The sequence below is a fragment of the Pristiophorus japonicus genome, chromosome 3 (genome assembly GCF_044704955.1).
Source record: "Pristiophorus japonicus isolate sPriJap1 chromosome 3, sPriJap1.hap1, whole genome shotgun sequence".
In the NCBI taxonomy this organism is placed as follows: domain Eukaryota; kingdom Metazoa; phylum Chordata; class Chondrichthyes; family Pristiophoridae; genus Pristiophorus; species Pristiophorus japonicus.
The window spans coordinates 163921584-163948748 of record NC_091979.1 but is presented as its reverse complement, the minus strand read 5'-3'; the positions used below and the strand labels follow the sequence as shown (position 1 = coordinate 163948748).

Here is a 27165-nt window from a genome sequence, read left to right as displayed (position 1 = left end):
AAATATTTGAAGCCAGAAAGGTTTTGCGGCTCACAATTTGTTTTTAATATATGGGATTTTGGAATTTTTGTTAGTGTTTTGGGATTCTATTTTGTGATTCTGTCCAGCTTTTCATGAAAACCATATAGCAGTGGCTTTGCCCACAATTAAATATTTCCAGTTTTCCACAAAGGTCCAATTGTGTCTATTCTGCAAAATTAAGCACATTATTTTTTGCCAAGAACTTAAGATTGAACTAGAGCAACAAAATAAAATCATCAAATCATACGTATGCAAACCAATAAGGAAATTAGCAGAAAATCCCTTACCCTAATAAGCACGTTCCTTATTCTATTCATCATAAAAGCGTAGAATATAGAATGGTTATAGCACAGAAATAGGTCATTCGGCCAGTCAAGCCCATGCCAGCTCTCTGTAACAGCACTTCAGCTAGTCCCACTCCACCACCCTTTCCATGTAGCCCTGTAATAGTTTTTCCTCAGGTACTTATGCAATCCCCTTTTGAAAGCCACAATTGAATCTGCCTCCACCACCCTTTCAGGCAGTGCATTCCAGATCCTAGCCACTCGCTGCATAAACAAGTTTTTCCTCATGTCGGCTTTGGTTCTTCTGCCAATCACCTTAAATCCGTGCCCTCTGGTTCTCGACCCTTCTGCCAATGGGAACAGTTTCTCTCTAGCTACACCCCTCATGATTTTGAGCACCTCTATCAAATCTCCTCTCAACCTTCTCTGCTCCAAGGAGAACAACCCCAGCTTCTCCACGTAACTGAAGTCCCTCATCCCTGGAACCATTCGAGTAAATCTTTTCTGCACTCTCTTTAAAACCTTCCCATCCTTCCTAAAGTACGGTGCCCAGAATTGGAAAAAATACTCCAGTTGAGGCCAAACCACTGTTTTATGAAGGTTCATGATAACAGATATACTGTTTTGGGTACTGTTGGGGGAGATGACTCATCAGGGAAAGGCAGCAACAGCCAAATTCATGGCACCATGTGTGGCTCTGCTGCACAGCAGGGCAAGAAAATGAGTGGGAGAGCTATAGGGGATTCTATTGTAAGGGGAATAGCTAGGCGTTTCTGCGGCCACAATCGAGACTCCAGGATGGTATGCTGCCTCCCTGAATATCTCGGAGAGGCTGCAGGGCATTCTGGAGGGGGAGGGTGAACAGCCAGTTGTCGTGGTGCATATAGGTACCAACGATATAGGTAAAAAACGGGATGAGGTTCTACAAGCTGAATTTAGGGAGCTAGGAGTTAAATTAAAAGAAAGATCTCAAAAGGTAGTAATTTCAGGATTGCTACCAGTGCCAAGTGCTAGTCAGAGTAAAAATAGCAGGATAGTTAAGATGAATACGTGGCTTGAGGAATGGTGCAAAAGAGAGGGATTCAAATTCCTGGGACATTGGAACCGGTTCTGGGGGAAGGTGGGATCAGTACAAACCGGACGGTCTGCACCTGGGCAATGTTAAGAGGAGTGCTTGCTAGTGCTGTTGGGGAGGGTTTAAACTAATAGAATCTATGCAGGGAGAAAGAGGGAAGTAAAATGGGGGCAGAAACAAAAGGTAGAAAGGAGATAAGAAAAAGTGGAGGGCAGAGAAATAAAAGGCAAAATCAAAAAGGGCCACATTACAACATAATTTTAAAAGGACAAAGAGTGTTAAAAAAAAACAAGCCTGAAGGCTCTGTGTCTTAATGCAAGGATCATTCGTAATAAGGTGGATGAATTAATTGCGCAGATAGCTGTTAACGGATATGATGTAATTGGGATTACGGAGACATGGCTCCAAGGTGACCAAGGCTGGGAACTCAACATCCAGGGGTATTCAATATTCAGGAAGGATAGACAGAAAGGAAAAGGAGGTGAGGTAGCGTTGCTCATTAAAGAAGAGATTAACGCAATAGTAAGGAAGGACATTAGCTTGGATGATGTGGAATCTGTATGGGTAGAGCTGCGGAACACCAAGGGCAGAAAACGCTAGTGGGAGTTGTGTACAGACCACCAAACAGTTGTAGTGAGGTTGGGGATGGCATCAAACAGGAAATTAGGGATGCATGCAATAAAGATATAGCAGTTATCATGGGTGACGTTAATCTACATATAGATTGGGCGAACCAAACTGGTAGCAATACGTTGGAGGAGGATTTCCTGGAGTGTATAAGGGATGGTTTTCTAGACCAATACGCCGAGGAACTAACTAGAGAGCTGGCCATCCTAGACTGGATGTTATGTAGTGAGAGAGGATTAATTAGCATGCCTGTTGTGCAAGGCCCCTTGAGGAAGAGTGACCATAATATGGTAGAATTCTTCATTAAGATGGAGAGTGACACAATTAATTCAGAGACTAGGTCCTGAACTTAAGGAAAGATAACTTCGATGGTATGGCACGCGAATTGGCTAGAGTAGACTGGCAAATGATACTTAAAGGGTTGACGGTGGATAGGCAATGGCAGACATTTAAAGTTCACATGGATGAACTTCACCAATTGTACATCCCTGTCTGGCGTAAAAATAAAACGGGAAGGTGACTCAACCATGGCTAACAAGGGAAATTAGGGATAGTGTTAAATCCAAGGAAGAGGCATATAAATTGGCCATAAAAAGCAGCAAACCTGAGGACTGGGAGAAATTTAGAATTCAGCAGAGGAGGACAAAGGGTTTAATTAGGAGGGGGAAGAGAGAGTATGAGAGTAAGCTTGCAGGGAACATAAAAACTGACTACAAAAGCTTCTATAGATATGGGAAGAGAAAAAGATTAGTGAAGACACATGTAGGTCCCTTGCAGTCAGAATCAGGTGAATTTATAATGGGGAACAAAGAAATGGCAGACCAATTGAACAAATACTTTGGTTCTGTCTTCACTAAGGAAGACACAAATAACCTTCCGGAAATACTAGGGGACCGAGGGTCTAGTGAGAAGGAGGAACTGAAGGAAATCCGTATTAGTCAGGAAATTGTGTTAGGGAAATTGATGGGACTGAAGGCTGATAAATCCCCAGGGCCTGATAGTCTGCATCCCAGAGTACTTAAGGAAGTGGCCCTAGAAATAGTGGATGCATTGGTAGTCATTTTCCAACTTCCATAGACTCTGGGTAAGTTCCTATGGATTGGAGGGTAGCTAATGTAACCCTACTTTTTAAAAAAAGGAGGGAGAGAAAAAAGGGAATTATAGACCGATTAGCCTGACATCAGTAATGGGGAAAATGTTGGAATCAATTATTAAAGATGTAGTAGCAGTGCATTTGGAAAGCAGTGACAGGATCAGTCCAAATCAGCATGGATTTATGAAAAGGTAATCATGCTTGACAAGTCTTCTAGAATTTTTTGAGGATGTAACTAGTAGAGTGGACAAGGGAGAACCAATGGATGTGATGTATTTGGACTTTCAAAAGGCTTTTGACAAGGTCCACACAAGAGATTCATGTGCAACATTAAAGCACATGGTATTGGGGCTAATGCATTAACGTGGATAGAGAACTGGTTGGCAGACAGGAAGCAAAGAGCAGGAATAAACGGATCCTTTTCAGAATGGCAGGCAGCGACTAGTGGGGTACCGCAAGGTTCAGTGCTGGGACCCCAGCTATTTACAATATACATTAATGATTTAGACGAAGGAATTGAATGTAATATCTCCAAGTTTGCAGATGACACTAAGCTGGGTGGCGGTGTGAGCTGTGAGGAGGATGCTAAGAGGCTGTAGAGTGACTTGTGGGACAGGTTAGGTGAGTGGGTAAATGCGTGGCAGATGCAGTATAATGTAGATAAATGTGAGGTTATCCACTTTGGTGGCAAAAACAGGAAGGCAGAGTATTATCTGAATGGTGACAGATTAGGAAAAGGGGAGGTACAACGAGACCTGGGTGTCATGGTACATCAGCCAGTGAAAGTTGGCATGCAGGTACAGCAGGCAGTGAAGGCGGCAAATGGCACGTTGGCCTTCATAGCGATAGGATTTGAGTATAGGAGCAGTGAGGTCTTACTACAGTTGTACAGAGCCTTGGTGAGGCCACACCTTGAATATTGTGTACAGTTTTGGTCTCCTAATCTGAGGAAGGACATTATTGCTATTGAGGGAGTGCAGCAAAGGTTCACCATACTGATTCCCGGGATGGCGGGACTGATTTGAAGAAAGACTGGATCGACTAGGCTTATATTCACTGGAGTTTAGAAGAATGAGAGGGGATCTCATAGAAACATATAAAATGCTGACGGGATTGGACAGGTTAGATGCTGGAAGAATGTTCTCGATGTTGGGGAAGTCCAGAACCAGGGGTCATAGTCTAAGGATAAGAGGTAAGCCATTTAGGACCAAGATAAGGAGAAATTTTTTCACTCAGAGAATTGTGAACCTGTGGAATTCTCTACCACAGAAAGTTGTTGAGGCCAGTTCATTAGATATATTCAAAAGAGAGTTAGATGTGGCCCTTACAGCTAAAGGGATCAAGTGGTATGGAGAGAAAGCAGGAATGGGGTACTGAAGTTGCATGATCAGCCATGATCATATTGAATGGTGGTCCTGGCTTGAAGGGCCGAATGGCCTGCTCCTGCACCTATTTTCTATGTTTCTTACTTGCTTTTGTACTCTATGCCTCTGTTTATAAAGTCCCTGAGCTCGCCTTCGGACACCTGCGTTACAGTGTGACAGGTCAAACTCCCCACCTGCCACTGTCCCCGGAGCGGGTCACACCCGGCCGCTTCGGACCTGAAGAGAGAGCCCCTCAGGGCTCGCCTCCCCGGGTAAGTGAAAAAACGATATATTTTTTTTTAAAAAACAGCTCTCTCAACCTGCCCTGCCATCAACGATTTGTGCACATATACCCCCAGCTCTCTCTGTTCCTGTACCCCCTTTAGAATTTAGTTTATATTGCCTCTCCTTGTTCGTGAAGTAAATTTTAATAATTTGTTTTAAAGAAACAAATCACTTGAGTCATTCTGACCAATTAGCTACAACAACTTCCCACTGTGTTGTAAACAATGCTTTATTAACAGGTAAGAATGTTTCGAGATATTTTGTTCATTTGAGGAAGTCCTGCATGAAAATATAATTCAGAAACTGAACCACTAACAAAGACCACAAAAGAACTTCAACCAAACACTGGTTATCTCTTAAACCATAACTGGTAACTGCAAATATAAAGGTACTGTAAAAAATAATTTTTAAGAATAGGAAAATTAGGCCCAACAACCCAGTCCCTTTACATAAAAAAAACTAATTTAAAAAAAATTTGCATACAAACACAAATAAAATATCTTAAAACAAATCAATTACACCATAATTTAACAGTTAACAGACCATAGTCTAAAAATAGAATGAAGGTATATACCCAGGAATTGCTGAATTTATGAGGCATCAGCTGAACAATGAATAGAGGTCACAGGCAGAATTGTTCATTAATACGCAGTAGTCATTTATAAGACTGTAGAGTTTCGGATATCTATAGCAGCACAAATGGAGCTCATTAAAGAATTGCAAAAATAGCTAAAACTTGGTTGGGTTATGGTTTAAAGTGGATTCGAGAATCCCCTTAATCCCAAGAGTAATTTTGAATCAACAGCAATTTAGGCGACAACTTAACAACAGATCTTAAGTGACTTAACACTAGAATTATGTTGGTAATTGATTTATTTAGGACCATAGTAAGGTATTAAGTAAAATTCATTGTGTATATTGAACCTTGATAAATTGCTTTCCAGTTATCATCTTGATGGTTACAACAACACAGGTTCAGAGCTTATTTGATCATCTGTGGTAAGTGGCGAACAAAAAAGTATGGCTCATTAATGGGACCTGGATGAGTGGGCCTATTACAAAGTCTGGGATTCTTTCCACTTGGCTCCAGATAACACTGCATGCCACTGCGTTAATGCTTTGGGTGGCTAGGCTATACAAATAGCAGGGAACCGGTTACAAATTTGAGTTTGCTATAAATACCGTCTCATCATCAGTGACGATTGCAGCCTTCTGTTTTAGTAACCCAACCGATTGTATTCACCTCTGTTTTGTTTTAAATTTGTGTGTGTTCACAACCAAAGGAAAGACTGAATCAGATACCCAGGACTAGGTACCTCGTCCTTAATATCTGATCTCAAGGCCTGTTAATTTTGTATATGTCTTGTCCCATACTCCAGTCCACATTTTCATGTCTTTCAGCAAAGATGATTAAATTGTACTTGAATTCCAGAAACAAAGGATTTTCTCCGTTTTAATGCCTGTTCTGATCAGACTGCTCTCTTATGATATATCTGTTAAAAGCATTTATCAACTGTCAAGTTATTAAAGTCAAAGTAGTAGTGATAAAACTAATAATCAGTTATACATTGGCGACAAACATATAGATGAGCATTTTGAATGCTGCATAATTAACAGTTTGTTAATTTAAAAAAGGAACCAAGCACATGAACTGGATACTGGGAATATATGGACCAATGAAACTTCAGTTTCAGACACCATTTTAAGCTCTTGTGTTTGGATGCTTGAGGGCAGACTTTACCTAGAATTAAAAAATCCAATCTAAATGGCTGTATTTTTCTGGAATAAAAGTCAAAGGTTTATCTGTAAAATTAGTGGAGAACCACTGCACTCACCTAAAGCAATATCTTTCTAAAAATATTCCCAAAGTCAGATCATTTTTCCCATAAAATTCCATTGTGACGATCCTAAAGGTACAACCATCACAATTAATAATCATAATAAAAACATATTTGACAAAATAAAGTCTGTATTAATCATGCATATAAAATAGTAATCCTTCAAGTGTATACTTAAATCCATATTGAAACCATTCAAAGCACTGTTATTTTTGGCAATGCACAACAGTGTGGCAGTAAATGACTTCTCAGAGAAATCGTGTCTCGACAAAAGGTAGTGTATGACTAATTTGATTGAATATTTTGAGGCGGCAACAAGGAGAGTCGATACGGGTAGTGCGTTTGATGTCGTCTCTATGGATTTTTGCAAGGCATTTGATAAGGTCCCACATGGCAGATTGGTCACAAAAACAAAAGCCCATGGGATCCAAGGAAAAATGGCAATTGGATCCAAAATTGGCTCAGAGGCAGGAAGCAAAGGGTACAAGAACATAAGAAATTGGAACAGGAGTAGGCCAATACAGCCCCTCGAGCCTGCTCCGCCTTTTAATACGATCATGGGTGATCCGATCATGGACTCGGGTCCACTTCCCTGCCCACTCCCCATAACCCCTTAATCCCTTATCGGTTAAGAAACTGTCTATCTATGTCTTAAATTTATTCAATGACCCAACTTCCACAGCTCTCTGAGGCAGCGAATTCCACAGATTTACAACCCTCCGAGAAGAAATTTCTCATCTCAGTTTTAAATGGGCGGCCCCTTATTCTAAAATTATGCCCCGTAGTTCTAATCTACTCTATCCATGGAAACATCCTCTCTGCATCCACCTGGTCAAGCCCCCTGATAATCTTATACGTTTTGGTAAGATCACCTCTCATTCTTCTGAATTCCAATGAGTAGAGGCCCAACCTACTCAACCTTTCCTCATAAGTCACCCCCTCATCTCTGGAATCAACCTAGTGAACCTTTTCTGAACTGCCTCCAAAGCAAGTATATCCTTTCTTAAATATGGTAACCAAAACTGTACACAGTATTCCAGGTGTGGCCTCACCAATACCCTGTACAGCTGTAGCAAGACTTCCCTGCTTTTATACTCCATCCCCTTTGCAATAAAGGCCAAAATTCCATTGGCCTTCCTGATCACTTGTACCTGCATACTAACCTTTTGTGTTTCATGCACAAGTGCCCCCAGGTCCCACTGTACTGCAGCACTTTGCAATTTTTCTCCATTTAAATAACAACTTGCTCTTTGATTTTTTTTCTGCAAAGGTGCATAACCTCAGTTTCCAACATTATACTCCATCTGCCAAATTTTTGCCCACTCACTTAGCCTGTCTATGTCCTTTTGCAGATTTTGTGTGTCCTACTCCCACATTGCTTTTCCTCCCATCTTTGTATAGTCAGCAAACTTGGCTATGTTACACTCGGTCCCTTCTTTCAAGTTGTTAATATAGATTGTAAATAGTTGGGATCCCAGCACTGATCCTTGCGGCACCCCACTAGTTACTGATTGCCAACCCGAGAATGAACCATTTATCCCAACTCTCTGTTTTCTGTTAGTTAGCCAATCCTCTATCTATGCTGATATATTACCCCCAACCCCGTGAACTTTTATGTTGCACAGTAATCTTTTATGTGGCACCTTGTCAAATGCCTTCTGGAAGTCCAAATACACCACATCCACTGGTTCCCCTTTATCCACCCTGTTCGTTACATCCTCAAAGAATTCCAGCAAATTTGTCAAACATGACTTGCCCTTCATAAATCCATGCTGATTCTGCCTGACTTGATTATGTTTTTCCAAATGTCCTGCTACTGCTTCTTTAATAATGGACTCCAACATTTTCCCAACCACAGATGTTAGGCTAACTGGTCCATAGTTTCCTGTTTTTTGTCTGCCTCCTTTTTTTAAAAAATAGGGACGTTACATTTGCAGTTTTCCAATCTGCTGGGACCTCCCCAGAATCCAGGGAATTTTGGTAAATTACAACCAATGCATCCATTATCCCTGCCACGACTTCTCTTAAGACCCTAAAATGCAAGCCATCAGGTCCAGGGGATTTATTCGCCTGTAGTTCCATTATCTTACCGAGTACCACCTCCTTAGTGATCGTGATTGTGTTAAGTTCCTCCCCTGCCCCCCCATAGCCCCTTGACTATCCACTGTTGGGAAATTATTCGTGTCCTCTATCGTAAAGACTTATACAAAATATTTGTTCAGAGTTTCTGCCATCTCCATGTTCCCTATTATTAATTCCCTGTTCTCATCTTCTAAGGGACCAACATTTACTTTAGCCACTCTTTTCCTTTTTCTATACCTATAGAAACTCTTGCTATCTGTTTTTATATTTTGTGCTAGTTTACTTTCAGCGTCTATCTTCCCTTTCTTCAATTTTTTTTAGTCATTCTTTGCTGGCTTTTAAAAGCTTCCCAATCTTCTGTCCTCCCACTTGTTTTGGCCACTTTGTATACCCTTTTTAATTGGATACCGTCCTTTATTTCTTTAATTAGCCACACATTTTTTTAGTTACACCCTTTCCTCCTCACTGGAATATATTTTTCTTGAGAGTTCAATGTATGCCACTGTTCATCAACTGTACTGCACTTTAATCTATTTTCCCAGTCCACTTTAGCCAACTCTGCCCTCATACCTTTGTAGTCTCCTTTATTTAAGCTTAGTACGCTGGTTTGAGATCCAACTTTCTCACCCTCCATCTGAATTTGAAATTCCACCATGCTTTGATCACTCATTCCAAGGGGATCCTTTACTAGGAGATTGTTTATTAATCCTGTCTCATTACACAGGACCGGATTTAAGATAGCCTGCCCCCTGGTTGGTTCCATTACATACTGCTCAAGGAACCCATCCCTTATGCACTCTATGAACTCTTCCTCAGGGCTACCCAAACCTATTTGATTTGTCCAATTGGTGGTTAAAATCACCCATGATTATTGCTGTTCCCTTTTTATAAGCCCTCTATGGTCGATAGGTGTTTTTGTCACTGGAAGGCTGTTCTCAGTGGGGTTCCGCAGGGCTCAGTACTAGGTCCCTTGCTTTTTGTGGTATAAATCAATGATTTGGACTTGAGTGTAGGGGTATGATTAAGATGTTTGCAGATGATACAAAAGTAGGCCTTGTGGTTGTTAAAGAAGAAGAAAGCTGTAGACTGCAGGAAGGTATCAATCAACTGGTCAAGTGGGCAGAACAGTGGCAAATGGAATTCAATCTGGAAATTTATGTGAGGTAATACATTTGAGGAGGGCTAACAAGGCAAGGGAATACACAATAAATGGCAGGACACTGAGAAGTGTAGGGGAAGAGAGGGACCTTGGAGTACATGCCCAGAGATTCCTGAAGGTAGTAGGACAGGTAGATAAGGTGGTTATAAGGCGGCATACAGAATACGTTCCTTTATTAGCCGAGGCATAGAATAAAAGAGGAGGGAGGTTATGCTTGAATTGTATAAAAACACTAGTTCGGCCATAGCTAAAGTACTGTGGCAGTTCTGGTCACCACATTACAGGAAAGATGTGATTGTACTAGAGAAGGTACAGGGGAGATTTATAAGGATGTTGTCTGGACTGGAGAATTTTAGCTAGGAGGAACAATTGGATAGGCTGGAGTTGTTTTCTTTAGAACAGAGGAGGCGGAGGGGACTGGATAGACTGGAGTCAATACCAGAGGGCATAGAATTAAAGGGCCCAAGTTTTTCGCGCCACAAAGTGCGCCTAAAAAAAACTTCCAGATTCTCCGGCTCCCTGCTGGTCCTCTGGCCCTCGGCGCGGCGCAGCAGGAGCTGTAGGGGGCGGAGCTAGGTCCCTGCGCTGAAAACAGTGCCGGGACCTCTGCACATGTGCGCTAGTGGGCGCGCATGTACAGTAGCTCCAGGCGCCCAAAACTGTGTGGGAGGGACCCGAAGCACGCACCCCCTAGCCCTGGCCGAATGGCCTCACTGGGGCTGCGTGCATAAGGCTCCTCCCGACCCGACTTGACTCCCGCTCCCACCCCCCCCCACACCGACCTCCGCTTCCCCCGCCCCGACCGACCTCCGCTCCCGACCGATCTCCCCCCCACCCCGAGCCGCGCTCCAGACCGCCCCGGACCCGACGCCACCTACCTGTCAATCCGGTAAGTCTAAGCTCGAAGTCTTGGGCCCAGCCTGTTCAGCCTCCCTCTCCTTTCTCTCTCTTCCCCCCTTCCCTTCTCTTCACCCCTCCCCCCCCCTCTCACCCCCCCCTTCCCTCCCCCCCACCTCACCCCCCACCCCCATTACACCACCCCTCCTCCCCCTCCCCTTGCTGTCAGAAACACAGACACTGACAGACAGAGTGTGAGACACACACAGACAGACAGAGAGATAGAGACACTGACAGAGACACACTGGGGGGACCGTCCCAGCACGCTGTTGGAGGGCTCCCGGTGCTGCAGTCGGTAAGTAGAAAATGTTTTATTTATTGATTTTTTAAAAAAGTTATTTCTTATTAATTTTTTTTGATTGGTTTATTGGTTGATTTATTGATGTTTTTATCATTTATTATTGATGATGGCTCTTTATTTGTAAAACTGAAGTGTTTAATGTTTGTAAACTTCCCTTTAAACCCCCCTCCCCCATTCCCTACGCCTGATTTTCTAAAGTGTAGACAAGGTTTTTTCCAGCGTACAAAAATCTTCACTTACTCCATTCTAAGTTAGTTTGGAGTAAGTTTTCACTGCCGAAACTTTGAAAACAGGCGTAAGTGGCCGGACACGCCCACTTTTGAAAAAAAATTCTGTTACAAAGTGAAACTGTTCTAACTGACTAGAACTGGAGCAAACTAAATGCCGAAAATTTGAATTTCTAAGATACTCCGTTCTACACCAGTTGTCCAAAAAATCAGGAGCAACCGAGGCCAAAACTTGGGCCCATATAGTCTACTTAAGTCAGTCAATTTTTATGCTAAAAAAAAAATCCAATATTTTGAATTAACAAAATAAGTAACACAAATTGAGAATTTAGTCAGATAATTTGAATTAAGCAACTTTGAAGCTATAAATACTGTGCTATAAATAGATACATCTGAAGTAGGAAGCTGGAAAGTGAATTCAAACTTCTTAACTGCGCTGCAATCTTCAACTGCCGCCTGGGTATTCATTTTGTGGAGTATATGTCAAGTATTGAGCATTACATCACAGGTCGGTGTTTTATACATATCTTTGTAAACACAGAAGATTATAATACATGACTTGTACAAAGGTATTACAAGATTTGTTTTTACCATGTTATTTACTGGACAATACATAGTAAACAGGGTATTTTGCACCAGACAAGAACTTTGTACACTGCATAATGGAATTTTATGCAAAAACAAATAATTTAGTTTTTATGGATTTTCAACCTCAGTTTCCCAACAACAAATTTCTGCATTTTTCTTTATTGGAACGTTATATCCAATATTCAAACTTAATTAAAAACTGGAAAAAATTAAAACATGTCTGCCCTGACAAATGGAGAAAAGAGGAGGGGAACCAATGAGCTTTGGTGTTATGTTAGAGCAGGGAGGGGGACAAAAACGACACAAATAACCAGTGTAGAACCTAAATTTACAGGACCAGTGTTAAAACATATAAACACTTAAAAAAAAAATGAAAGCAAAATGGTAACTCACCACGGACTGACACATGGATTTGGTGCATTACTCGACCGAACAGAGGAACTACTGAAGAGAACACAAAGCTTCTGATGGTTTGCAGGGCTCAAACAGTCCACCTTAAAAACAAAAACAAATCTGACAAACACATTCCTATCATCTGTCAAAAATACTTTATCAGTTCCTACTGTTCACATACATTGTACACACAAATGACAATGCAAAAAGCATCATGCTCACACCCGTGATTAATTCAGTACTCATAGCTTGCCATTCCACATGCTGTTTGTACAAATTTTGGGTCCACTGCGCACAGTGTTTATCCAATGGGTGCCTGGACTGAGTGACAAAGTCATTATTATTTTAGCGTCAGGTCAGTCATTATATAAAACCAATAATTCATTGACATGTTTTATGTATGTAGGTGTAAAGCTTTAGTTTATAGTTGCTTCTCCTAGTAATATCATAAAATACCTTTTCCCAAAGCAGCCTGACTGCAAGGGACATTTTGTTTGGTTAGTTTCTTGATCCCTGTGGTTACTCAGAATATGTATATTTTGGGCACAACTTTTCCTATGCGTGGGTGAAGCGAAGACAGTTGTTAGAATTTAACCACAACTTTGTTACACTTATATTTATATAATGAAAGTTGTTCTGAGAACAAAATCAATAATGCCATCTCAGTCTGAAAAATGCTGCTTGCTGTATGTCAAAAAAATTATGGCATCAGTTTATTTTATAAATATGGCTGCACATTTTTTGGAAGCTACATTTGGTGCACTGAGTCACTGAAGTCAGGAGAAAATAAAAGCCCATGGGATCCATGGCAAAATGGCAAGTTGGATACAAAATTGGCTCAAAAATGTAGGAAGAGGAGGGTAATGGTAAGATGGGTGTTTTTGTGACTGGAAGGCAGTTTCCAGTGGGGTCCCGCAGGGCTCAGTACTAGGTCCCTTGCTTTTTGTGGTATACGTCAATGATCTAGACTTGAACATAGAGGGTATGATTAAGAAGTTTGCAGATGATACCAAAATCGGCTGTGTGGTTGATAATGAAGAAAAAAAACTATAGACTGCAGGAAGATATCAATCAACTGGTCAGGTGGGCAGAACAGTGGCAAATGGGAATTTAATCTGGAGAAGTGTGAAATAATGCATTTGGGGATCGCCAACAAGGAAAGGGAATACACACTAAATGGTAGGACACTGAGAAGTGTAGAGGAACAAAGGGACCTTGGAGTGCATATCCACAGATCCCTCAAAAGTAGGAGGCCAGGTAGATAAGGTGGTTAAGAAGGCATATGGAATGCTTGCCTTTATTAGCCAAGGCATAGAATACAAGAGCAGGAGGGGGGTGGAGGGTTTAGGCCACAGCTAGAGTACTGCGTACAGTTCTGGTCACCATATTACAGAAGGATGTGATTGCACTGGAGAGGCTAGAGGAGATTTACGAGGATGTTGCCGGGAGTGGAGAACGTTAGCTATGAGGACAGATTGGATAGTCTGGATTTGTTTTCCTTGAAACAGAGGAGGCTGAGGGGAGACCTCATTGAGGTGTATAACATTGAGGGGCCTAGATATAGTGGATAGAAAGGGGCTATTTCCCTTAGCAGAGGGGTCAACAACCGGGGGGCATAAATTTAAATAATTGGTAGAAGGTTTAGAGGGGATTTGAGGGGAAATTTATTCACGCAGAGAGTTGTGGGGGTCTGGAACTCGCTGCCTGAAAGCAGAAACCCTCACCACATTTAAAAAGTGCTTGGATGTGCACCTGAAGTGCTGTAACCTGCAGGGCTACAGACCTAGAGCTGGAAAGTGGGATTAGGCTGGATAGCCTCTTATTGGCTGGCACGGACACGATGGGCCGAAATGGCCTCCTTCCGTGCTGTAAATTTCTATTTCTATGAACTCTGAAATTTATTCATGATCATAATATTTTACCTATATTATCAGGCATTGATAAATTGCAACGCCCTCCCAACTATGTAGACTGTGCACCATTGTCACCTCTGAAAAATGGTTAGCCTTGATTACAACTGTGGCGGCCAAATTATAATCTCCTTTATCATGAAAAGAAGAGCTCATCTTTTCCCCTGCCACACTCAGTATCAGCTACTCCCACAACAGCTTTATCATGGGTTAGATTGAGTAATACTCTGTATTGTCCCAATAAAATTACGTTAACTTCAGTCTCAAGAGCAATGCACCAATGAGCTGAGTGACTTGCCTGTTGCCCACATCATCCATCCTTGTGGCCTCTCTGAGTGAGATTGCAGGTTATTAAAATGATGTGTTCAAATCAGAGAACTGAATTGAGATGTAAGGTTTCCTTCATTCAGGGTGATGCTTTAAGCCCGACTACAATTGTTCAATGCCTTCAGTTACATAAAACTAATACAATATAAGCAAGCATGAAAAGCCACAGTCTGTTTAACAGTCACTGGCAAAAGACAAAAATGAATATTTCTCACTGATCCCTGAAGTCAATTGTAGAGAGAAAATGGGAAGGCTTCTCCTCCTACGAGCGGGCCCTCTGATATAGAGGGTCGACGCTCGCCCCAACCCGCGTAGCAGTTCTCGAAGTTAGCAGACAGAGACAGATGGCAAGGTATAATGATCTTTAATTACAGACATCCGGGAACAATTCTCATCACAGCCTCCTGTGAGTGGAGATGCTCCCCGTGTAGCAAAATCACACATCATTTAAACATTTCACAGACGCCTTCGCTCCTCGGTACGACCCTCCCCGATCTCTAATTGGGTTACCTTATCAGTAATACTTTGGATTGACAAACCCCAAGGCAGCCTTAGACCCTACTAAGATGACTTCATCAGGTTCGAATTTGCTGATCCTCCTTGGTGCCTGTGAGACTGCCTCGAGCCTCTTCACAGGGTCTCATCAATGTCTGTTTAGGTTCTTCCATTGTATCCTGCCGGAATGTTATCTAGTGTCCTGGTACATATTGAATTAGTACTTTCTGGAGCCTTGGTACTGGAATGTGCAAGGTCGGAGAGGCGCCTTTTACCTCCTTTCTGGGTCGGTGCAGGAACCGGCACTTTAACCCTTGTCCCGCTGGTACCCTTACATCAACCAACCAAGGGACACTGTTATGTTACTGGACTAATAATCCAGAAAACACGAGTTCAAATCCCAACATGGCAGTTTCAGAATTTGAATTTGGTTTAGAAACTTATGGAAATAAAAAAACTAGTATTAGTAAAAGTGACAATGAAGCAGTCAGACTTTCTTAAAAACCCAACTGGATCACGAATGTCCTTTAGGGAAGGAAATCAGCCTCCTTATCCAATCTGGCCTAGATGTGAATCCAGTCCTACCACAACATGGCCTCTTAAATGGCCTAGTAAAGAATCAATTTAATAATAAGGACTACCAGCACCTTCTTGGGTCAACTGGGTATAGGCCTCGTCAGAGAAACCCACAAGAATTAATAAAAAAAACACAATGATCTATATTTTGTGGTCAGCACCTCGCTGAAAGCTTCCCTAAAAGTTTTTGCGGATTTTAGAGCAGACTTGCTCTAATCCAGCATCTGTTCCAGTGCGGCGCCCTCCACAGGGGATCTGTGAGCAGGACTAGTAATGACTAGGCTCTTCAACCAATAAGATTGAAGAATCCTCAGACACCCAAAGTCTAATACAGGAAATATAAAGCAGGAAGTATAAATTAGATTTAAATCATGCACAGAAAGCAGAATAACGATTGGGAAATACAGATGGGATGAGGAGACACACATAAAAGATACAGACAGAAAAAGTTTTAAAAATATCAGACAAAATCTCCCATGCTAATTAACTTCTGAAGGAAGAAGACTCCGTGCTTGTGAAATTTAAATTTCAGGGCCGCAGAGGTTGTTTGGCAGTAATTATCACTTATCGCACTGTTAAAAATCCACTTACTTCTGAATGCACCAGCCCTAACTTTTTCAACAATTTTTAGTGGGAAACTACTGGGCAAGTACCCCAAATTCATGCTATTGCATTCATTCAGTGTCAAGTCTATCGGCGAGGTTTGTAACAGCGCAGTCTGTTGAGAAGCAGGGTACCTCTGACAGCAACTTCCAGATTTCCAAGTTTAACTGTGGATGTGCAGATGCCAGAAGTTGCTCAATTTATCCAGTTTTAGCGGTGAGCCTCACCGTTATTATCCACGCAAAATCCACACCAAAATTAGTCTATTATAAAACTTGCAATAACCACCTTAATAAAACACACATTATGTTTAACTCTATCTGACAAACAACATTCTATGATCTCAACAGGACATAATATTCCAGGTTACTTCAGCATCTCTGCCCACCCTTAACATTTCAATGCTTGTCTTATTCACTTTCTTTTTCATTTTAATTAAACATGCCTCCTTCATGTTATCTATGAACAATATGAACCATTTCAATATATTGTAGAAAGCCCAATTTCAAAACAGTGAAATTAGTGAAGGTGTTTCCAAAACAAAATAGCATTTGTTTTGCAGGATAAGTTCATGCAAGCTACAAGAAAAAATACCACATACAGCACAGAGTGTTACTATCCATTAGTTTGCAGCAATAAAAATATATGAAACTAAAAGTACCCAAAACCTAATAGTGTTTCAATTAGCTCGTTAGTTTATGATTCATAAATTTAAAAACATATTACCCCCTTGAGTGGTGTGGCGTATTGCTTTATCAGGGATCAAAAAAAGTAATTATCTCAGTGCTTAATGACATGGATCTGGCTGGTGTTCAATGCATATTTTTCAAAACTGGGTAGCTGACTATTAGGAAGTTAAGCCAATGACTTAAAAAAGCTGCTTTTAAAAAAAATGACGCCCTTACCTTTGATGCCCACATTAACTCATTCTGGGTTTGACCTCGCTGGATTTCCTCTTCCCCGTCTTTCATGGTTGTTTTATTGCTGTCCTCTTTGCTCTGCATAAAAGGATCTATTTCTTTGTTCTTTATCCTACCACCTCGAGCTCTGTAATCAGCTAATAGTTTTGACAAACTTTGGTTACTTCCTAAGGAATGAGTTATTCTGGTACTCAGCAAATCATGTGATGGAAGAATCTGAGTAGACTTTGCCAGCACAGTCCCATTCAGTCCCTGAAGGTTTGTCAAGTCCTTCAGAAGTTGTTTCTTTCTCCTGCATTCTATTTCTTTAATATCTTTGTGTAAGAGTGGGGACCAATAGACTTGTTCTGGGAAGTAATCTCTTGTTGGACATTTCATACCTTTCTCAGTCAATAGGAAAGGCTCTCTGAAAGTAATGAAAGGAGATATGCAAAGAATGACATCTTTCAGTTCCTGCTTGAATGCAACAGAATGGGATTTCAGCCTGTCTTCCGAGGAAGTAACATGTTCAGTGATGAACAGATCAGTATCATCCTGAAGGGGATCTCGGAAAAGTTTAGGCCCGTTTCCCACTGACTGATCATGTCCTGAATCAGAGTCATTTAGCGATCTAGGTTGCTCGTGTAAGAACGTATGATAAGTGTCTGGAGGTGTTTGGTCTTTCTTACTTTCAGATATCAGTGAATCTATTATGGATGTATGGACACAAGACGTCATAGGATGGTCAAGAAAAGGGCCATCAAAATCTGGAGGGGCATTATCAGGTGTTGAACCCTCAGGTTTGACAAAAACACTTTCACGAGAAACACTTCTTCTCAGCAATTTTTCTTCCTCACAAAGTGTATTTTCTTTTGAACAGTCAAAACTAGTAGCTAGTGCAAAGTCAGATATCAAGGAGATGCCTTCAATTGGAGCATCAGAGTCTTTAGAAAGGTTGCCAACCTTCTCATCATTAAATAAGTCTTGTCCATAATTATCAGCAGTCTCACCATCAATAATGGAATGGATTGATCCACTTTTAGATAAACTTGGAGGCATTGCAAACTCATCCATAAGGAATGAAAGTTCCAGCTGAGAATGATAAGCTACGCAGATCATGAATATGAGAATTTCTTTCACCCTTGCCAGCTCATATTCTGAAGCACCCCTCAGCTTTACAGTGCAGCCCAAATGTTGGGCACATCCTTCAAAAAACAGGAGTGTCTTTGTGTGACCTAGGTGGGGAAAATGCAGATAAATTAAAGACATTTTCAAACACCATATCTGTTGCAGTCATCCACATATAAAATTGCCACCAGCACTTATCATTCTGACCTGATGCCTTTCCTGTTTACTGTATTTTTTTTTAGTATTGCTTAGGGTCTCAGTGATGCCTTTCGTCAAAATACTAAGTGATCCAGAATGGGGCCTTACACAGTAGAGTGAAAGATCATCTGACTATGCAAGGCATAAATCCTATTTGTATGTGGATTTAAGTTCAGAGTTAGCATGGTGCCACATCCTGTGAATTTCTATATTTGCTGTTTATTGCATGATTTGGATTACAAATACTGAAAATTCTGGTATGCAAGCAGCATCCACTGATCACTAACAAGTAGCTTCCCCCCAACAATTCACTTACTCAAGAAAATTATAAATTGCTAGCTAATTGTGACAATTAATTTTACATGCAAGTACAAACAATGTTTCTGCTATTTGTAAGCAGGGCAATTAAAAAATATTAAGCGTATTGCAATTTTACTACGAACAGAACATGATAATAGAATACAATGAACCACAATAATTCCACAATTGTACTACTAAAATGTAGTGTTTTTTTAAATTAAATTAAACTTATCTAAATTGGGAAATAAAGAAGCAAATAATGGCTCTGTGGGTATTGCCTGAACGGCACCGAGATATGCAGATCAGTAAAACCTTCGGTTCAATATCTGGCCCATGTCTACTAGTTAGCTGATGTCAGCAGTGAAGCCACTAAATTGACAATGTATCTTCCTATCCAGGGTGTTTAAAGAGGCAGGATTTCCATATTCAATCGTTACCCAATAACACCCCACTCCAAATGCAGTAGGTGAGTGTGGGTGAGAGAGGACATGTCAAGTGAGCATACAATAGGGCTCGACTGCCACAACTCCCTGGGGTTGAATAATCTACCAATGTCTAGCTCACGTATGTGTCCAGCCCCCATGGAATTCCAGCACAAGCCCACCTTCAGGAGAGGGGGGAAAATGTGTCGATGCATGATGTGAAGTTACTTACAGTTAGGTAGCTGAAATGGCTGAAGGAAAAATTTATGGCACGTTCCAAGGCGAGGCTTTGTAAGAAGCTGGTCCATCGACATAACCAAATCACCCTGGGTAACGCGGCTCACTCGGTCCAAGACTTGCTATGCACATAAACAAACAGGATATTTGTAGTCATTGATTTGCACAGAAACAAACTTTGAAACTTCAACATCCCTAACCCTCACCAATTTGCAATCTTCTGCACTGGGCACACCCAATTCCCCTCCTAAAAGTCAAGCTAGTAAAACAACTGTCTGTTCAAACTTTCAAAGAATAGTCTTTTTTTTAAACTTGCTGACCTTCCCAGTGGTTCGGTGTGTATGCTCTAATATTCACCTGTGTCCTTGGACTAGGCAGAAGAAATTCAGCCAGGATTCCTCCTCCTGATCATTATGAAACAGTACCAACAGGAATAAGATAGTAATAGATAAACTGCAGTAAAGTTGTTCAAAATATAATTGAAAAAGTATACAAAAAAAGAATCAAGTTTACATAATTTCAAAATCACTGGAAAATTGAACCAGTGACACCAAAATCATGAAATGTATTTTGAGCGACATTAACAACAGTTGGTTTCTCTTCTTATAAACACAAAATTGAAGGTCTTATTAATGTGTGTCTGTAATGTATTGACAGGAAGTCAAGAAACTGAATGCTGAAAGAAAAAAATTGTAGTACTCACTGGCTTTACATTAATAACCAAGGTGATGCCATTTTCCAGAAGCATATCTTGAGCGATGCGAGAAACGGTCTTTTCCACAAGAACCAGATTTGGTCGAACATCCACTATTCGCTGCACATAATTCTTCAGAAATTCTCTTTCCTAATTACCACAGTGAGGGTCACCGTTACTGTACAGTATTTATAAACCATGCTACATGAGAGTGAAGCACTGAACCAAATTGAAACTGTCTTACTCATTAGCTGGGTGCAATATAATCAAATAACTTGCATCCAGATGCAAACTAGTATTTAAAATAGTAGCAAAGTAAATTCATGAATAATATTTAACAATTTGAAACACAAACCTGTAGAACAATGGGATCTATGCATGTAAACTTGGTCTCCTCTCGATAGAGGTATTCAATGGAGCATTTCAACAACAGAATCTTTGGATTTTTTATGTAAGAATTCATCTGTAGAATTTCAGAATCAGTTATATTGAAAGAATGTTACTGAGCGTGAACATAACCGCATAATGAACTGATCATCAATGACTGCTCTCTATTGAAATGTAAATGATAATTAGCGAGAGATTGAAGCTCATTCTCACCTTTTTATGGGCAATGTTTTTTGTACAAACAAACCCATTCACAACTGCAGAATCAAACTTTTTACCACCAGGTATCTGAAAAGGAAAGAGCAAATAAAGTATAATCTTGGGATACATTCCATATTTCGCAAGAAAATGTACTTAATTTATCTGGAATCATAAAAGACTATTTTAATTTTAAAATTAATTCTAACATTACACCCCTGTTTTAAAGGGGCAAGTAGGTTAAGGAATGAGTAAAACAAAAGAAATTAGAAGTTCCAGCAGGTAGATTGTCATTGGGAAAAAAACCCATAGACAATTGTGTTGTCGTGAAGCTTTGTAAATTGAGCACAACTTTTCACATGGATGCTAATGTGTGCGTATAGATGTGAATCAGCTTCAGCAGGTGATACCTTTTTTATATGAACGAATTGACGGATATCCATGTCATCATCATTGTTCTTGACATCTGGACGCACAGTCTGTACAACCTGGCGGACCACAGGAACTATGATGTCTCTCCAGGATAGTGAGAGAGACTCACTGTACAGCAGCTGCTGCAACAAGGCCATCATATGACTATGGTTAGCCGAACTGGGTGAAAAAATTAGAAAACAGAAGTCCATGTATATTTTCTGCTATAACCAACATACATGCTACTTAATAACTGAAGCAATTAATTTTCAAATTGATCACATTCCATTCTTGCTACAAGTGTTAAGTAAATTTGAACTGAAAACTGCACATACAAGATACAAAATATTTGCCAGCAGAACAATTATTGTTCTGTTTCCTGTTTAAAATGTTTGCAATTATTAAAATAGTCATATAACCCAAGTTCTGGTTTTCAAAATACTATATAAATAAAATTTTTCTGAACACCTAAATCTGTCCAAAATAAAAATGACAAAAATAGACAACTGCAAATTAATTATTGTTTTTCACATATACAGGGGCTAATCTTTTATACAAATTACATATTATTGCTCATCTCAACTTTAAATGCAAGTGTGATATCTTGTAGATGTTAAATTTGATTAGTTTTTAAAACATTTTAATGAAATTCAATCTTCCGTTTCTCTCTATAATGAATAGAAAAGTTGCCAAGTATTTTAAACAGTGCTTTGTGCATTTTAAACATAAAAGGTGCATTTTTGTGTAACACATATCTTAAATAACCAATCTATTTCATACTTCTGTCTCAAATTAAGCAAATCAAACTTTTGCTTTGAAAATTTGTAATAGTGCTACAATAGATCACATTGCAGCTTTTATATATGCACTTACAGTAGTCTCTCCATTGCTAGTTTCTCTCCATTTTCCTCCCTGAGGTGTTCCAGGGAGCTGTGATGCCACCCAAGGGGTGTAAAAAGAAGATCTTTGGATTTTTCTTCAACCCGACGATTAAAGAGAGATTCTGGAGGTGAAGTATAGGAACAATTTAGAACATATCTTTCATCAGTTCAGAAGGAAATTGCAGAAATCAAGGTCTTGATTTTTTTTTTCCATTACATTTTAAATAAAGTTTACCCAGTATACCTTATACTATGCTGCTGATTAAGAAATACACAGGATATAGTTAGATACTGCACATCAATATTTTTCAGATACAATGGTTTAAAAATTCAGCTTCTAAGCTCACCAGCCCATGATTTTCTCTCCACTCAAGTGAATTGGCTAAAAATATGGGCTGGCTAGCACAACAGAATTTCCATTCTCATTAAGTTTATTTTGGAATGTGACTGAACTAAAGGCACAATGGATGACCCAGGTTTAGAAATTACTGCTGCTATCAGCAGACAAACATTTAATGTGTTCATATGGCATTACTGTGTTTGCTGTCATATGTATACTTAACTGTTCGTCAACATTCATTTCTAGTTCTACCATTCTAAATGGAGTTAATGGAATTCAACAGTAAACATTATCCTCAATGAAATCTATAATTTGTTTTTTTACGTAAAAGTAATCTGGTTCTGGCATTTGGCTCAACTAATAAGAAAAGCAAGAACTGACATTTATATATCATCTAATCTTCAGGATGCTTTAAAGTGTTTCACAACTAATTAATTACTTTTGAAGTACAGTCGCTGTTAATTAGGCAAATGCAGCAGTCAACTGTGCATAGCGAAGTTCGTCAAACAACAAATGCAATGAATGACCAGATAACCTGCGTTTTTGGTGACATTGGAGGCATGTCCTTTAAGATAATGCGAGAATTTTGTTGAATAGTGCCACAAGATCGATTATATTGATTTGAAAAGCAGACCGAACCTCAATTAAAAAAATGTCACTTCCCTCAGTACAAGCCTAGATTAAGTGCACAGCCCTGATGTGGGCTTAAACCCACGATCCTCTGACTCGGAGATGGGAATGTGACCAATTAAGTTTACATGCAATACTAACAACCAGTATACCTTTCAAACTTTACTTAAATCTTCCAGCCATTTAAGGCAAGTTCAGTGTCATGGTTACAGACCCCTTCAACAAAACATTCTGTAGTTCATATCTTTATGAATTTTATATATAACATTTTACTTACCTTTAATAAAAGCATCACTTATACCAATGATTTGTTGTACTCCATCTTCAGATACCAGGAACTCTGTCAAACAAGTTAGGTAAATTGGTATGGTTTAGCAAGTGGCAACACTAAGCAGCTGTAGATTTGTTATACACAGTAAACATGCCTACAAAATTACGACTAGAATTAAAATCAGCACTTTTATTAATTTAACAGTAGTAAAACTAAGTCAAGTTGTCAACACAAAATCAAAGTTTGCATATCCCATCTTTGAGAACTGTAGCATTCAAAAATGTAAAATACTAAATCATTTAGTCTATGTCCCACAATATCCTCTTCTGAACAAAGGTTTGTGTGAAAAGGTTAGCTACCAACAAGCACCACATACACAAAGCAGACTAGACAAAACTAGGAACAGGATAAGAGAAAACACTCAAATACCAAAATTAAATAGATGCATATTACTCAGCAAATTATGATGTCTTGCAACAACAACATTAGCTTAGGGAGGCTGAGATACAAGGAGATACTTGAACAGCAGCAGCACTGTGAAGTAAATGAATAAGGGGATATGGTTTAAAATCGACAGGCCAAGAAAATATGAAAAAGATCAAGAACAGGGACACAACATAACTTGTAGATATCCAGCATAGCAAAAAGACAACAGCATGGCATCCATAAAGTGCTAGGTCAGTCATAATGCAAAAGCTAGCTGCAAAGCAGGTACAAGAACTGTAATGTTATCATGCAGAAATCTGGGAGAAAATGTTACAGCACTGATGATTTTATATATTTTTTTTAATACAGGGGGCAGTGATGAAGGTTGTGGGGGGGGGGGTGGGAAAAGAAGAGAAAGGGAAAATATAATCAGGACTGTTTCATTGGCAAGCCAAGGTGCAAAGACAGCCCGGTATTCAGAGGCATTCGGGTACTTGTTCAATAAAAAGCACAGCAACTTTTTTTTGTAAAAAAGGGAATTTTCCTCAAAGTAAAACCTACGGTTCAAAACTCTACACTAACTGTGAGGAGTCAGCCATTGCTTAATTTTCCAGTCTTGGGCATTATTTTCATCCAAAACATTGGACTAAAGCACCAAACTTCATTCCTACCACTGGCTTCTTCATTGTGTTTTTTTTTTCCCTTCCATACCTTTCTGATCTGCTGGATGTGTTGGGACATACGGGTACTTGGAATGTTTCTTGATATGAAAGTTGACATTGTCCAGTTCCACATTTAGGCTGATAGAAGCTGCAGAGTCGCTGTCCACGACTGACTGAAAGCTGCTTACTGATGTACGCTTGCTAGGGCTGGAAAAGCCTGTAAAAAATTATGACTGTGTTCGTGGAAATTCAAGCAAAGCACTTTCAGCTTATGACATGCAAATTGTGTACCAATCCAGATTATGGCTTGTATTTGTATTTTTTTTTTTAATTTAATACTAAACCACTTGGTATTCAATTCTAAATCAGTCTGTTGTGACCCAATGGAGCCTATATTACAATGATGGCAAACCTATGGCACAGGTGCTCAAAGTTGCAAACATGGTTAATTCTAGTGGAACGTGAAAACACAACCTACAAATAATTTGAAACCGAATTTGAAAAATCTTAGTTTGCCCAAGGGATTTGGCAGCAATCAAAGATTCTTGCATGCCATGACATTAAGTCATACTCGCATGTGAAGCTTGCATATCAATTGGCTTGTACCGTGGACACATTTCCATTTAGATGACCCCGCATAGCTAATTGGAATGGGAACATTATTGACCTAGAACAGGGAGATATATATATATATATATATATATTTATATATAGAGACCATGAAGCAGGGAGAGAGAAGTCGCACTGATGTTGGCATTTAACAATCTGGTAAGTCTACACTTTTTGTCACTGAATGGCACAATTTCAAAAAGATTTATCATCGCTGTTATGTCATAATACTTTTCTTCTTCAACAGATTATGCACCTGAAAATAAAATGAAAATGTCATCATGTAGTGTGGGTATCCACGTTCTTGTTGCTCTCCTGCTTTACCACAGTTCTGCAGCTCTTTTTTTCCTTCCTCGATACTTCACACTGATAGCGCAATTTTATAATGGGGTCAAGTTTCGGCCACCCGCTGGAACGGCGCACATCGGAGAGGCCCACCTAATTTATAGAACAAAAATTGCGCTGAATACTTACCTCGCGATTCTCCGATAGCTGTAGGCCCAATTCCACCTCGGCACTGCGCAGCTGGAGCTGCTGGGGGCGAAGCTACAGCCCTGCGCCGAAAACAGTGCTGGCAGCTGCGCGCGTGCACAGTGGAGGCTGCGTGCGTGCATAGTAGCTGCCGGCGTCCTGTCTCCGGGGCGACGACCCTATCCCAGGCCGAAGGGTCGTTGCCCCTATCTCCGGCCGAGTGGCCTGCACATCTTACCTTGGGAGCGGGGCCCGCCCGCCCGACCTCTCGCTGGGGCAGGCCCCGCCCGAAGAACTCCTGGCAGTCGGTGTCGTCGTTGTCATCAGCAGGGCCCGTCCGCTCACATCGCGCTGGGGCGGGCCCTGCCCGAAGAGTCGGCGGCGGTGGCAGCGGCTGCATGCGGGGCTTCTTCATCGTCTTTTCTCTTCCCCCCCCCCCCCCCCGCCCCCCAATCTTCTTTTCTTCTCTTCTCTCCACCCCCTCCATCTTCTTCTCTTCTCTCCCCCCCACCCATCTTCTTCTCTTCTCCCCCCCCATCTTCTTCTCTTCTCCCCCCTCATCTTCTTCTCTTCTCCCCCCTCATCTTCTTGCAGAATATCTACACTTTGAAGTATTCAAAACAGCATTTGAGGGGGAAGGGACAGGAACACACAGAACACCTTTTAAAAGTTAAACTTGCAATAATAATTCCTATCGCTTACATAAATGTCCTGGAATGGATATATGAAACAGTACAAATAACAGTTTATGAAAAGTTCTCACCACTATGACCAATAACTACAGAAAGAATATGAATACACCACACAATAAAATACAGCATGCATCATTTCCACCATTCACCAAAAACAATGCTCAAATTGCAAAACTGGTCAGTTAATGAAATAATACTCACTGTATACTAATTTTGCAATACATTCCATGCTGTATTAGAAATAACGCTTGCCTATGAAAAGAAATAATCTTGTGCAAAAAGGACTGATTTGAACTCTTGGCTGCATGGAAAACAGACCCTTACAAGTGTGCTGATTGTGATGGGTGCTTAAAGTAATTTCTGCTGAGGTTGATCTCCAAATTTTAATAAATGGAATGTACTAATCGACACATGGGACAGAGGAATCTTACTGATTGTGCACAATTACACAATAGGAAGTGAAAAAATACACACACAGTAAAGAAAAGCAAGCACCACTCACCAAAGTTAGAATTTAGTGGTGGACAGCAAACATACACACATATATAGTGTTCAAGTACGAGAGAAGCTACATAAGGCAATTTTCCTTTTTTTTTAAATAATATAAACTCCCACTTACAAATGTAAGAAAAACTTTTAAATCATTTATGAAATGGAGCACATAAAATGTAAATATATTACCAACAGAACATTTCAATGGCTATTACTTTACTGCACAAATTCTTACATGTTCGCTCCACTGCATTGATATTTATATAGCGACAGTGGAAGCCTTGCACCCACACAGCAGACCAGTTTTAATATTCTTTAGTGCTCCTTATTTTCTAATTTTCCTGGGCCACAATACCTCTAGCAGTTAATACTAGGAAAGTGACCTGCTCTATAGCCCCTTCTTCATCCCATGTAATTTACAAAGAAATGAACGCAAGAGGCCTGATGACCCCCTCCCCCCAGCCCACTCCACTCCCTTCATGTGGGAAATTGCTTACCCTCTTCTCAGCACCACTCCACAGAAGCAGAGTATGGAATTAAATTGAGTCATGTCTAGCCACGTCGCTGCCCATTGCTGCTATTATTCCAATGCACTGTACAGCCTCTCTGCCCAATTTCTCAAAATCATGTTTCAAAGTTAGCATTGTCATAACGTTACACATTAGCCTGAAG

At 40.3% G+C, this 27165-nt stretch overlaps 1 protein-coding gene across 4 annotated transcripts in view; it reads right to left on the bottom strand.

Annotated features, from left to right (window-relative positions):
• pikfyve (phosphoinositide kinase, FYVE finger containing) overlaps positions 1-27165 on the bottom strand; it is a 215381-nt gene that overhangs the window by 60282 nt on the left and 127934 nt on the right. For 2 of the 4 annotated variants that reach the window (XM_070876033.1, XM_070876034.1), the window contains exons 12-22: positions 24279-24446; positions 23148-23210; positions 21893-22022; positions 21019-21199; positions 20624-20698; positions 20379-20486; positions 20033-20173; positions 19325-19451; positions 17051-18279; positions 12235-12335; positions 6585-6656 (exon numbers count right to left, since the gene is read on the bottom strand). In XM_070876033.1, coding sequence (XP_070732134.1) covers positions 6585-6656; positions 12235-12335; positions 17051-18279; positions 19325-19451; positions 20033-20173; positions 20379-20486; positions 20624-20698; positions 21019-21199; positions 21893-22022; positions 23148-23210; positions 24279-24446 — 2395 coding nt within the window. The remainder of the gene's footprint in view (positions 1-6584; positions 6657-12234; positions 12336-17050; positions 18280-19324; positions 19452-20032; positions 20174-20378; positions 20487-20623; positions 20699-21018; positions 21200-21892; positions 22023-23147; positions 23211-24278; positions 24447-27165) is intronic. The other 2 variants (XM_070876035.1, XM_070876036.1) reach the window with 2 other exon arrangements.